The following is a 12,940-nucleotide window of genomic DNA, read 5'->3' on the forward strand; positions in this document are numbered from 1 at the left end:
GGTCGGGGCTGAGGTCGGCGGTGAGGGCGGGGGTCGGGGCTGAGGTCGGCGGTGAGGGCGGGGGTCGGGGCTGAGGTCGGCGGTGCCACCGGGGGTCGGGGTCGGAGCCGCGGTGAGGAGAAAATGAAGTTCCAGGCCGGTCCTTTTTACTTCCGCAATCTCCTCCCTCCCTTTTCCGGGGCACCGGGGGCGGGACTTCCGGCCGCCGTTGCCGCCTCGCGTGAGGCCGGGCTCCTGCGCCTCCTGCCGGCCGGCGGACCTCCGCGGGCCCCACGCGGGTCTGGAGGGACAGCGGAGTATCCAGATGTAATCGCAGAAGAGCTGGGCTCTTAGAAAGGGGAGGGAGAGGAGAAAAACAGGGAATAGAAGTGGGGGTGAGTAAAGGGCCCACACCTTCAGGGAGCCAAGTCCAGGGTCAGTTCCAAAGGGGCTGGCCATGCCTGCCCTCTGTCCCTCACGTCCATCCCAGGGGGGCTGCGGGTACGGCGAGAAGTGCGGCGCACCAGCGGACGCAAAGACCCGCCTGCCGGGACAGCAGAGAAAGGAGCCAGGGCCAGCTGGGGGTGCCTGATGCGCCGCCGGCTGGGGTGGTGGGCCGGAAGGTGGACAGAGGGCCTGGAGAAGAGCCAGCATCTGGGCCCAAGGGGCAGGGCTCGGAGGACACCCAGCACAGCCAGGATCTGATCTGGGAGACTGAGCAGACGCTGCTGCCATTCACGAAAATGAACATATTCTACAGAAGAGGTTTGGGGAAGGCAAGCTTTGGACACTGTTAAGGATGGATTGAGTTGTGTCTCTCCAAAAAGATATGTCGAAGTCCTATCCCACAGCACCACAGAATGTGACATTTGGAAAGAGGGTCTTTACAGAGGTAATCCAGTTAAAATTAGGCCATTAAGGTGGGCCCTATCCAATATGACTGGTACCTTTATGAAGGGGTGATTTGGTCTCTCAGGGACAGACCCACACAGGGAAGATAACATAAAAACAGAGTTTTGGGATGATGCATCCACAAGGCAAGGGACACCTGAAACTGCCAGAAGTTGGGAGAGGCCTTTCCCATGTGTCTTCAGAGGGAGCATGGTCCTGCCAACACCTTGATTTGGGACTTCTGACCTCCACAAATGGGATGATACATTGTTGTTTTAAGCCATCTAGTTTGTGTTGAAATCTACATGGATACCTGGGTACCCAGCCTGTGGTTTTTGAAGTAGGGCTTTGGCTGGAAATACAGCTGTGAGTCAGCAGCTCAGAGGGCAGCTGACTGATCAGGAAGAAACAGGACTGTCCAAAATGGGAGAACCACACACCTGTACCTGGTACAAGAAATGGTCAAAGGTAGCATGGCTGGCTCATTTGGTAGAATATTCAACTCTTGATCTTAGGGTCATGAGTTTCAGCCCCACAGTGGGTATACAGATTACTTTAAAAAAAAAAAAAAAATCTTAAAAAAAAAAAAAGTCAGGGCACCTGGGTGGCTCAGTCAGTGAAGCGTTTACCTTCGCCTCGGGTCATGATCTCAGGGTCCTGAGATCGAGCCCTGCATGGGGCTCCCTGCTCAGCGGGGAGTCTGCTTCTCCCTCTGCCCCTCCCCCTGCCCATGCTCTCTCTCCCTTAAATAAATAAAATCTTAAAAAAAAAAGGGCAGGGGGAATGCCTAGGTGGCTGCCAGTTAGGCGTCTGCCTTCAGCTCGGGTCGTGATCCCGGGGTCCTGGGATCGAGTCCCGCATCGGGCTGCTTGCTCAGTGGGAAGCCTGCTTGTCTCTCTGCCTGCCACTCCCCCTGCTTATGCACTCTCTAACAAATAAAATCTTAAAAAAAAAAAGTCAGGGGCGCCTGGCTGGCTCAGTCAGTTAAGTGTCTGCCTTCGGCTCGGGTCATGATCCCAGGGTCCTGGGATGGAGCTCCACATCAGGGGTCTGCTTCTCCCTCTCCTTTTGCCTCCCCCCGCCCACCATCATGTTCTTTCTCTCTCAGATAAATAAAAATCTTAAAAGTCAAGCAGCTCCACAATTACACAAGTCCCCTATTTTAACCATCTGAATGTTAACCTTACTCTCAGATGTATAGCTACAAAGATCAAGAGACTGGGGGCCATCAGAGGAGAAAAGAAACCAGGGGCTGGTATCAGAGAAGGGACAAGGGAAGCAAACTGGGATTGAGAGCGGTCTATGGATCCTATAGCACCTTCATGACAGCGTCCACTCCAGGGGGCCACAGCAATGATGCAAGCAAAGGGAAGGAGTCACTACACAGGCAGCTTTAGAACCTTGTGGCCACCTTCCAAGCTCCAGCCCACTTCCCCAGCACAGATGTGGGGGGGTCTCTAACACACAGGCCAGGGGAGTAGCCCAGTTGGATAGGAACAGCTACCAGCTGCAGCATCTGCTCGAAGCAACAGTGGACAGCAATGCCTCGGCCAATGCTATTCCAGATGAGCCGCGGGACGTGGAAGAGACCAGTCGTGTGTCAGGACCTGGTGTGCTGTCCTATGGGGCCACTGAGACCTTTCGATGTAATTTTCTGATGAGTAACTGACCACAGGACAATGTGTGCGGGTCAGGGGATGCAGACAGGCTGAAGTGCCCACACACAAAGAACACAGGCAAAATCCAGCCTCTGGTCTGGTGCCTCCTCACCCCAGGAGCCTTTGAAAGCACGCTGCCTGCGCACACTCAAGGCCCTGCGCCTGGAAGCCCACCCAAACCCCAACATGCCGGCCTACACCAGCCCTCGGAACGTCCCAAGGGCTCAAGCCAACTGCTGTCTGCAGGACTGTCTCTCTGGGTCACACATATCCCCCTCCCCAGTAGGTTTCTGAGCCCCCATTACTACTCAACCTAGGGTCAGGAGAGACCTAGAGTAGACCTCACCTATGGAGCAAAGATGTCCCTGGCCTAGAAAATATGCTGCACCTAACCCACAGACTGGCAAAGGGGAGCAGGTGGGGTTCTCTCACCTTCAGAGACCCTCCCTCGGAGTTAGGAATGAGCCCTCCTGCGCCCTGTATGTTGTCTTCACCTGATTTCCCCAGTCCTGCTCTCCAAGACATACTGCCCCAGGACTGCAAAAGAACCTACCAGAAGCTCAGCTCACAAACCGAGGACACCAAGAGGCTGTCCCCAGCCAGGGAAATGAAAACACACAAGGCAGATGGAACGCACTGAAGATGACAGAAGAGCTGCACCAGGGACAGCGTAGCAGGAACCCCTGGGACCAACATGGGGAAAGGGATGGCCCAGGACACACAGTCAGGTGGAATGGCCAGCCTTCATTTTCCCAGGAAGTAAAGCCTCTAGCAGGCTGGATGGCTGGCTGGCTGGATCTGGAGACCAGTAAGTTCCCAGGCGCAGAGCCTGGCTCATTGCCCTCAGGTGGTTCTGCAAGGTGGAGGAGACACCGCCCAGCCTTCAGACACCTGTGGCTCCCTGGGAGAGGGAGCCCAACAGAGTAGACAGGGAGGTAGCACTCACTCACCCTGGCTACTCCAATGCACATGCAGGACCTCAGGAGGTCTGCTGGGCAGAAGCTCCGCCACTCAGTGCATGAATCCAGGTGAGAATTTACCTGTGCCAGGGCCGAGAACATTCCATGCCCACTAAACGGGGCTGCCTACTCCAACACCCCCAGGAACTCCTGCCACGGGACAAGCACAGTCTGGTCTCACGTTCCCTGCCTGCCTCCTCTCTCTCAACCCAGGAATAAAGGCAACCCCCACCCCCCACGCCCGGACCACCTTGATTCGTTCCAAAATAAACCTCGACGGCATTAAAGGCAAAAAGGAGAGCACAGAACGGCTGAGGCACTCGATGATTCCACCCCTTTACTGTGCCTTGGAGATACGGCCCCATGCAGGCCGCGCTCTTCGGGGCTGCAGCTGCCCGGGAGAAGCTTCTGCTACGTGACACTTTTTGGACTTTTTAAACATGTGGCCCGACCGTTTGCCATTTGAGAATTACAGCAAATGATTCTATTTGTAATTTCTAACCCTCCCACTGCCTCCCCCCAAAAAAACTGTACATGAGTTTACAAACATATTAACATATAAATAATGAGAAGCGTCCTGGTGGGAGCCTCCCCAGCTGTCTCTGCTTGGAGCGGAACACCGCGGGGAGCGCTGTGCCCACACAAAGTACCCACGACGAGGGGCCTCCGTGGCGGCGGCCCTGGGTGCGCGTCACCGGCTTCTTCACACCTTCAGGTCAACCACCAGTTGTGTCTGCTGCGCCCAAGGAAGCTCAGGAAGCCCGGTCATCGCTCTGGCTCGAGCTCGTGCTGGAAGGGGCGCTTCTTCTCTCGGCAGTGCTTCTTGTGAGCTGGCCAGTCCTTCTGCTGGCACTGAGAGCCGCAGTACCGGGCCACTTGGCAGCGCCCGCAGATGTTGAACTCGCGGAGCTGAAAGCACACACACAACCACCGTGGCTTCGCCGTTGCGCCAGGGGGCTAGCTGTGGGGCAGACGCCACGTCCCAACCAGAAAGGACCCGGCACCCCCATGCCCTGAAGCCGCCACGCTGGAGAGGGGCTAGGACAGCGGGGTGTGGGCCAGCCCTCGCGGCCGCACTGGTACCTGCTTCTCGATCATCGTGCAGGGAGGGTAATGGCACTCGTAGTAGGTGCAGGAGTTCTCCTCCTCTTCCACCACGTCGCCGTTGGCGTTATAGTACCGGGTCACGTTCAGGACGGGGAACTGCTCCTCTATGGGGTCAGTGGGAAGCTGCTGGATCGCCAGCCAGTATAAGCTTTGCTCCCTCGAAAGGAAAAGCAGACGGTTCGGTACACTCCAGCCAGACACGGTCAAAGAAGGGACATGACAATGACATGACTCCAGGACAAACTGTTACCCTTGCTTGGTTTTTACGACAACCTGGCTTTTCTTTGGCCACCCCCCCCACTATGTAGTGGGGCTTATCTCTGTGTGACATCAGGTATCCACCCACTAAAAGGTACAGAGCAGGGCTATGTCTACCTCACTCCTCAATCCCCCCAAATCTGGGACTGACAGGCACACGGCAGGCAGAGAGAACATGGGGTCTCAGGACAGGGACCCGGCCAGGTCTGGCCACCCGAGCAAGGCCTCGAAGCCCTTTTCCTTGCTCATGGCCCCAGAGGCACGTGCTTCTGCCCCGGCCACCTGCCCTTCGATGCTGTGAGCTGCTCTATGTCCTTAGTGGACCAGAAGCTTACAACGCAAGAATCCCACCCGACGCTAGAACTGAGGCGCCCCAACAGTCCCTACGGGAGCACAGGTTGGGTGGGACAAGTGCAGACAGTCAGCAGCCCGCCCTGGTGCTGGGTTCCAAAGGAGCAGGTTAACACCCCCTTCACCCCACCACCCCCATGGGGGCCAGGCCTGGAGAGACTAGGTTATATACAAAAATTAATTCAAAATGGATCAAGAACTTTAACGTAAGACCTCAGGGCGCCTGGCTGGCTCAGTCAGTAGGGTAGAGGCCATAAGTCTTTTTTTTTTTAATTTTATTTTATTATGTTATGTTAATCACCATACATTACGTAGTGATCCATGATTCATTGTTTGCATATAATACCCAGTGCTCCATGCAGAATGTGCCCTCCTTAATACCCATCACCAGGCTAACCCATCCCCCCACCCCCCTCCCCTCTAGAACCCTCAGTTTGTTTCTCAGAGTCCATAGTCTCTCATGGTTCGTCTCCCCCTCCGATTTACCCCCTTCATTTTTCCCTTCCTACTATCTTCTTTTTTTTTTTTTAACATATAATGTATTATTTGTTTCAGGGGTACAGGTCTGTGATTCATCAGAGGCCATAACTCTTGATGTTGGGGTGATGAGTTCAAGCCCCATGTTGGGCCTGAAGCTTACTTAGAAGAACAACAACAAAAAGGGCACTATCCACAGAGCTAAAAACGCAACCCACAAAATGAGGGAAAATATATGCAAATCATGTATTTGATAAGAAATTAATATCCAGAATATATAAAGCGCTCCCATAACTCAACAAGAAAAAAACCAACCAACCAGATTTAAAAATAGGCAAAGGGAGCCTGGGTGGCTCAGTCAGTTAAGCGTCTCTTAATTTCAGCTCAGGTCATGACCTTAGGGTCATGAGACTGAGCCCAGCACTGGGCTCCATGCTCAGTGGGAAGTCTGTTGAGATTCGCTCTCTCCCTCCCCCACCCCCCAATAAATAAATAAATCTCTAAAAATAGGCAAAAGACCATAATACACTCCTCTATAAAAAGACGTACAAATGGCCAACAGGCACATGAAAAGATGCTCATCATCACTCATCATCAGGAAAATGCAAATCAAAACCACAATGAGCTATCACCTCACACTCTTTATGATGACTATTCCTTAAAACAAAACAAAACAAAAACCAGAGCGTACTAAGTATTGGCGAGGATGTGGAGAAACCGGAACCCCTGTGCACTGTTGGCGGGAATTTAAAACGGTGGACACTGTGGAAAACATTATGGTGGTTCCTCAAAAAGTTAAAAATAAAACTATCCTACAATCCTGCAATTGCACTGCTGGGCATATACTCAAACAAACTGAAAGCAGGATCTTACAGAGACATTTGTACTTTCATGTTCACGGCAGCATTATTCACAACAGATAAAACATGAAAATGACCCAAGTGTCCGTTGTCGTCAACACTCAAATAGGTAAAATGAGGTATATAAATATAATGGATTATCATTCAATCTTAAAAAGGGTGGAAATCCAGACAAAGGCAATACCATGGACAGACCTTGACGACATTGTGCTGAGAGAAGCCTGTCACAAAAAGACAAATCCTGCAGGATTCTACTCCCAGGAGGCCCTAGAGAAATCAGATCCAGAAACGGAGAACGGGAGGGTGGAGGCTTGGGGATGGGAGGGGTCTGTGTTTGGGTGGACAATGGAAAAGTTCTGAAAAATGGATGGATGGTGGGGATGGTTTTACAGCCATGTGGGTGTATTCGATGCCACTGAACTGAACATTCAAAAATGGTTAAGATGGGGGCACCTGGGTGGCGAAGTCACTTGAGTGCCTGACTTTTGGTTTCGGCTCAGGTCATGATCTTATGATTGTGGGATGGAGCTCCCGCTCAGCCCGAGCCTGCTTGAGATTCTCTCTCCCTCTCCCTCTGCCCCTTCCTGCCCCACCCACCCCTGGGTACACTCTCACACATGCACACACTCTCTCTAAAATATATAAATCTTGGGGCGCCTGGGTGGCTCAGTCGTTAAGCGTCTGCCTTCGGCTCAGGTCGTGATCCCAGGGTCCTGGGATCGAGCCCCGCATCGGGCTCCCTGCTCGTTGGGTAGCCTGCTTCTCCCTCTCCCACTCCCCCTGCTTGTGTTCTCTCTCTTGCTGTCTCTCTGTCAGATAAATAAATAAAACCTTAAAAATATATATATATGTATAAATCTTAAAAAAAAAATGGTTAAGATGGTAAATCTTACATGCATTTTACCAGAATAAGAAAAGTTTTTTAAAGGGAAGAGCCAGGAGGTAGGAGGCTGCTGGCTGCCTTCTGAGCCCTTCAATGAACTCCTACAAGACAGAGGCAAGTTTTGGCCCCAGCCGGCTTTTAAAAGCAGCAAGGAAAGAAAACACACTTTGACAAAGAGGCCCTTCCCTCCCCCAACAGATGAGCTGCCCTTGTGGCCCCCACACGGAAGGAAAGCCAGGCGGGATGTGCAGGCCTGGGAGAATCCATGGTGCCATATTCCTGGCCTCACAGACAGGCCGATTCCCACCATATGAACCAGCCATGTGGAGGCCACCAGCTGAGAAATAGAAGGACACACAATGCCCAGGCCAGCTGGGAGTTCGGGCTGCACTCAGGCTGGCTCTGACCCACAAATGGTGTGACCACTGCCGAGGGTCTAAATCCCTAGCCTTGGACAAACTAAGGATGGCACCACTAGATCGGCTCCTCGGAGGTCACAAAGGAGAGAGCCTCAAAGCACAGCCTCAGTCCTGGGCTTCTCAGGAGGAGCTTAGCAGAGAATGGGGGCAGCCAGGCCATGACCCGGCAGAGACCACTGGACAGGGTAGCCTGGGGCGTAATGGACCCTTTCCCAAACGTGTTCCCAACTGTGGTTATCTTATAACCATAAAGGGTGTTCAGATGAGTAAATGTAACATTCAGCCACAGGATGGCCAAACCATGAGTCACACAAAGGCCTAAAGTGACAGACTTCATAACCCAGAGGTCCTGGAAGGAGCAGATGCACTGCTGGGTGAAGGGGTAGACAGTGCCTTCTAGGTCTGCAGTGGGGAAACCTCTCTGGTGTTGTAGGGGCAGGTCCCAGTGCTCACACTTTACAAGCGTCCATGCTGGACAATCCAGGAGAAAATCTATGGACGCTGATTTGCCTCCTGAGCTGCCCTTACCCTTCTGTTGATAACACTGTCTTCCTTTTGTTTGATGAAAGAGGCTTCCCAGAGGCCCGAGGGCATGCACAAACCCCAGAGAGCCCCTGTGAGCCCAGAGATGATGTACACATGGCCAAGAACATCCTGGCTCATTTCAGCTCCCAACTCCCATCCTGCTGGTTCCCCAGCTCTTCCCAAGAGCTCCATGAAGCTCATACCTGGGCTGTTCTTGGGGCCATGGGAACTGCTCTCAGCATCCTACTTGCCCAAGTGGGATACCTATGCTATCCTGAGCAGAAGCACTGTTCTCAGGACCACACAGAGGTGGAGGCTGAACAGCAGAGTCCCCAAACCACATTGCCTTGCTTCTTTTAAAGAATTTATTTATTTATTTGAGAAAGAGCAAGCGAGAGAGCACAAGCAGGGGGGAGGGGCAGAGGGAGAAGCAGACTCCCTGCGAGCAGGGAGCCCATCATGGGGCTCGATCCCAGGACCCCGGGGAACATGACCTGAGCCAAAGGCAGCTGCTTAACCGACTGAGCCACTCAGGTGCCCCATGTCTTGCTTCTTTTAAACCACTACCTAGGTGAAGTGTTTAGACAAAGAGCATGACAAAAAGACGCATGTGTGTGTACAGGGGCATCCTTAAGATAAAGACGTCCAACTTTTCCAGGGGTATGGAGCAGAAGTCCTGCTCATGTGCAAGCATCCAGCCCAGACAACCCTTCTCCCCACTAGAGCCAATCATTAGAAAACCAACCCAAAATATAACCATCAAAATGGTATCCCACCCCCATGAAGAAAATAAGGGTCTCACACTTTGAGGGAAAATAACCAAGGTCTCCACTCTCACAGAAGCATCAGAACGCAGAGTAGAGACATGAGCCCTCTTGGTAACAAGAGCCTGGAGGATGGGGCACCAGGGTGGTTCAGTCGGTTAAGCAGCTGCTGTCGGCTCAGGTCATGATCCCAGGGTCCTGGGATCCGCCCCGTGTCGGGCTCCCTGCTCGGCGGGGAGTCTGCTTCTCCCTGTGCTCCCTCTCTCTCAAATAATAAACAAAATCTTTTTTTTTTTTTCTAAGATTTTATTTATTTATTTGACAGAGAGAGACACAGCGAGAGAGGGAACACAAGCAGGGGGAGAGGGAGAGGGAGAAGCAGGCTTCCTGCCGAGCAGAGAGCCCAGTGCAGGGCTTGGTGACCTGAGCTGAAGGCAGACGCTTTAGGACTGAGCCACCCAGGTGCTAAATAAAATATTCAAAAAACAAAAACAAACAAAAACACACAAGAGCCTGGAGGAGGGCTTTCCCCCCGGAGGCACCTCCGCTGGCTTCAGGAGGCCCTGAGGAGACCCACCTTTGTTTGCTGGATGTCTCTTCAGCTTTGGGCCGCCAGCCCCACGGCACCAGCTGTAGGTTGTCCAGGCGGTTGTCCACAGTCACAGCATTGAGGTGCACCACCTGAAACCCGGGAGCAATGCCTCCCCTGTGCCGCTCCCTAGGAAACAGACAACTCTTGCAATCAGCCGCCTCCGGCCTTCCCAAACACTTCAGCCATGGGGTCTGAACTGGCCCCTCGCCACACTGATGGGGACAGTCAGGAGCAAGGCTGCTGAGAGGAATCCAAGTATGTGAGTCTGTGGCCAAACAAGATGGACCATGTTGACAGTTCAGGCCCTTGATTTAAGAGCTAGGCTGCAAGAAGCCAGGATGGAACCCCCAACTATCAAACACACAGCCTAGAGAACACCTCACCTGAGTATTTCGAAGCATTTTGGAACTCCACCATGGACGCCAAGGAGAGGTGTTGGTCGTTCCTCACATCCCACTAACAAGCTCAGCAAGAACACGGTAGAGGGAGCAGACCCCACCCTACCCCAGAGGAGGCTGTGTCTGGAGCAAGTAGCTGAGCAGCAAGTGCACTTTTAGGCTGCTCCATCAGTGGTACAATACGCAAATGAGCAATTCCTCTGGATTGCGGCAATGACACAAAAGTAAGTAAGGGATGGTAGGGGGAGCAGGACTCGGGGAAAGCACCTTCTGTCAACAAGGGCAGGTTGCTCCACAGGCTCCATGCACCCTGTACACAACAGGGCTCACGCAGTACCCAAATGGCAAACAAGCAGCTGGAAAATACCTACCACAGCAGCTCGTGAAGGAGCCTTCCTGACCCTCTTCCTCGGTTTTTGTCAAAGGCATATGCAAATATCTTAGCACCATTTCCATCTGCATCTACTTCCATCCGGGCCTGAGGAAAAACAAGGAAAAGGTCTGTTAAAAAGCCTCCGATTCTCAGCTACATTTTGAATCCCTCTTAAAGAAATGAAGTGAAACAAACAAGCCAGGGCACATATATGAGGCCTATTTCTGGGACCCAGGGCTCTGCAGAGGCTCCCAGACATGGAAGCCAGCCCCGTATCCCAACAAGCACACACTCACAAACCACTCTGCAAAATACTGTGGACACAGAGAAATAAATTTTCCTATTCTTAGAAAAAACCCCACAATTCAGTGAGAGAAATCCTTGAACAAGTAACTAACAGTTGACCCCTGAACATATAGGGGTAAGACACACTGAACCCCCACACAGTTGAAAATCCACATATGACTTTTAACTTTCGGATACTTTACTGATAGCTTGCTCTTGACCAGAAACCTTACCAATAACAGAGACAGCTAATTACATATACTTTGTACGTTACAGGTATCATGTGCTACACTCTTACAAGAAGTTAAAACTAGAGAAAAGAAAACATTTTCAAAAGAAAGTACTGGAGTATGTTTATAAAAAAAAAAAGCAAACCCCAAAACCAAAAAAACCAAACCCACATCTAAGTTAACCTGTGCAGTTCAAACTCATGCTGTTCAAGGGTCAGCTGTACTATAAAAGCATGAGGGGCTGAGATGAAAGTGTAGTGGGTCCACAGGCTCCTGGAGGATTTACAAAGGGGAGGGGCCTGTAGGCAAGGACTGGCCAGTGAACAGAAGCTCATCAAGCAGAGAACAGCAGAAGGCAAGGGAGCTCAGGGAGATGAGAGAATGGAGAGCACCAGGGCACAGGAGGGACGGTGGGGCCAGGCCAGAGGAAAGGTGAGGTGGCACTGGACAGTCTCCTAGGGAGTCAGAGCCTGTCCAATTGAACATTCAGTCACAAACATGACACAATTTGATCTGTTTTCAGAAAGCGTCAGCCACCAGGGTGAAAGTGGGGAAGGACTTGGTGGTCCGCCCTGGTGGTGGTGGGGCTCCACTGGACAGTGAAGGCCAGGCTGCCCCCACAGGGGCTAAAACCCATCCCTCATGACCCCCCCCCCCCCCCCCGCACTGACTGAAGCAGGCCAGCAGAGAAACAGCCGCCCTTACCTCAAAGGAGTAGCCCTCCACCAGCGGGATATCTTGCTCATCTATCAGTGTGTACTTGGTCTGGAAATTAACCACGTTTCAAAACGTTACCTTCAGGGTCACAGCAAAGTATCAGTAACAGACAGAAATGGCCCCTTCCGGCTACATGAGGCAGCCTACCCCAAAAAGCCGGTGGCTATTTCCCACTCAAGACTGCACCAGAGGAGCGGTATCAGGCTTCACTTCCCATCCACATGAGCCTCAGCCGTAAGTGCCACCGAGCCGGCTAACCTCTAAGCTGTGTGTTTTAACGTGCCAATAAACCTAATCTGAGAGGCCGGCTTCCGCAGAAGAGAGGAAGGGGCCCTGGATTGAGGCAGAACATCCACAAGGTTTCAATTAACGTTTATTTATTAAGATGGGTGGCAGTACACACTGAATTGTTTGCTTTCTGTCTGAAGTGTTCCAAATAACAGTTCTAGGGGATGATACTAACACAACCAGTCCCTGAGTTAGAAGGGGTCTCAGAGCTGACGGGGAGCCCGCCCTTCCTTAGGTAAAAAGCCACATTCCTCTTGCAGGAAAGGCAGCAAACAGTCCCCCAAACGGACTAGTCTCACTCTTGCTTGGAAAGCCTTTTGCTAAGACCTAAGCCGGTTTTACCTTCATCTGACTGCCTCTGCTCCTCTCTCCCACCAGAAGCTTCCGCCGCTGGTGATGGGAACAGGGTTCCCATCCAGGGTAAGGTCCGTGGCTGGAGCAGCTGCACGGCCGGCCGGCTCCTGGAAACAGCCAAGCCTCAATGCCCACAGGTGCCAGGAAGCCCCAGCCTCGAACACGCGGAGGGCGGGGCCAGGTAAGGGAGAGAAGCAGAGGGAGGCCCTGCTCTGGGAGGCCCACCGAAGCTCGTCCAGACACGACCACCGCTGGCAGCGTGAACCCTGCGCGAAACTCCACCACGGACTGCCAGGCACTGAGACGCACGCAGACTATCTCGCCAACGAGCGAGCGGGCCGCCTAGGAAGGGCGCTGCGCTGCCCGCGGCCGCCAGCCCCCTCCTGGCCCGCGGGGACCCGCCGCCGGCCAGCCCGCCCGCCCGGCCCGCATCCCCCCGACCCCGCGGCCCCGGCCCCGCGCTCCGCTCCGCTCACCTTCCCGGCCACCCGGCCGAGCCGCACGATGCCCAATTTGAAGTCGGTCATGGCCGGGCCTGCGCTCGGCCGGCGGCGCCGCTCCCTCGGGAGGCG

At 53.2% G+C, this 12,940-nt stretch overlaps 2 protein-coding genes across 3 annotated transcripts in view; both read right to left on the reverse strand.

Annotated features, from left to right (window-relative positions):
• Positions 1–438, reverse strand: part of DPH7 (diphthamide biosynthesis 7) — an 11,965-nt gene extending 11,527 nt beyond the window's left edge. The window contains exon 1 of the mRNA XM_044920451.1: positions 394–438. Within this exon, the coding sequence (XP_044776386.1) occupies positions 394–438 (45 nt within the window). The remainder of the gene's footprint in view (positions 1–393) is intronic.
• A 3,361-nt stretch (positions 439–3,799) lies between these two features.
• On the reverse strand, positions 3,800–12,934 carry ZMYND19 (zinc finger MYND-type containing 19). 2 transcript variants are annotated; one of them, XM_021691015.1, is made up of 6 exons: positions 12,845–12,934; positions 11,715–11,774; positions 10,493–10,599; positions 9,709–9,849; positions 4,571–4,751; positions 3,800–4,396 (listed from the first exon to the last, which is right to left on the reverse strand). In XM_021691015.1, exons 1-6 carry the CDS (start codon positions 12,893–12,895, stop codon positions 4,253–4,255), a joined length of 684 nt encoding a protein of 227 aa, XP_021546690.1. In that variant the 5' UTR covers positions 12,896–12,934; the 3' UTR covers positions 3,800–4,252. The 2 variants fall into 2 exon arrangements, with proteins under 2 accessions (XP_021546690.1, XP_021546691.1); XM_021691016.1 differs by lacking the exon at positions 11,715–11,774.
• Positions 12,935–12,940: the final 6 nt, after the last annotated feature.

This window comes from Neomonachus schauinslandi, chromosome 13 (assembly GCF_002201575.2).
Source record: "Neomonachus schauinslandi chromosome 13, ASM220157v2, whole genome shotgun sequence".
Taxonomy (NCBI): domain Eukaryota; kingdom Metazoa; phylum Chordata; class Mammalia; order Carnivora; family Phocidae; genus Neomonachus; species Neomonachus schauinslandi.

Excerpts from the sequence above, each read along its gene's own strand:
- ZMYND19 (XM_021691015.1), bottom strand. The coding sequence starts at position 12,895 with ATGACCGACTTCAAATTGGGCATCGTGCGGCTCGGCCGGGTGGCCGGG. Across the intron at positions 4,752-9,708 it reads GAGACATCCAGCAAACAAAG|GGAGCAAAGCTTATACTGGC; the intron begins GTGGGTCTCCTC and ends TTTCCTTTCGAG. Across the intron at positions 4,397-4,570 it reads GCACGATGATCGAGAAGCAG|CTCCGCGAGTTCAACATCTG; the intron begins GTACCAGTGCGG and ends GTGTGCTTTCAG.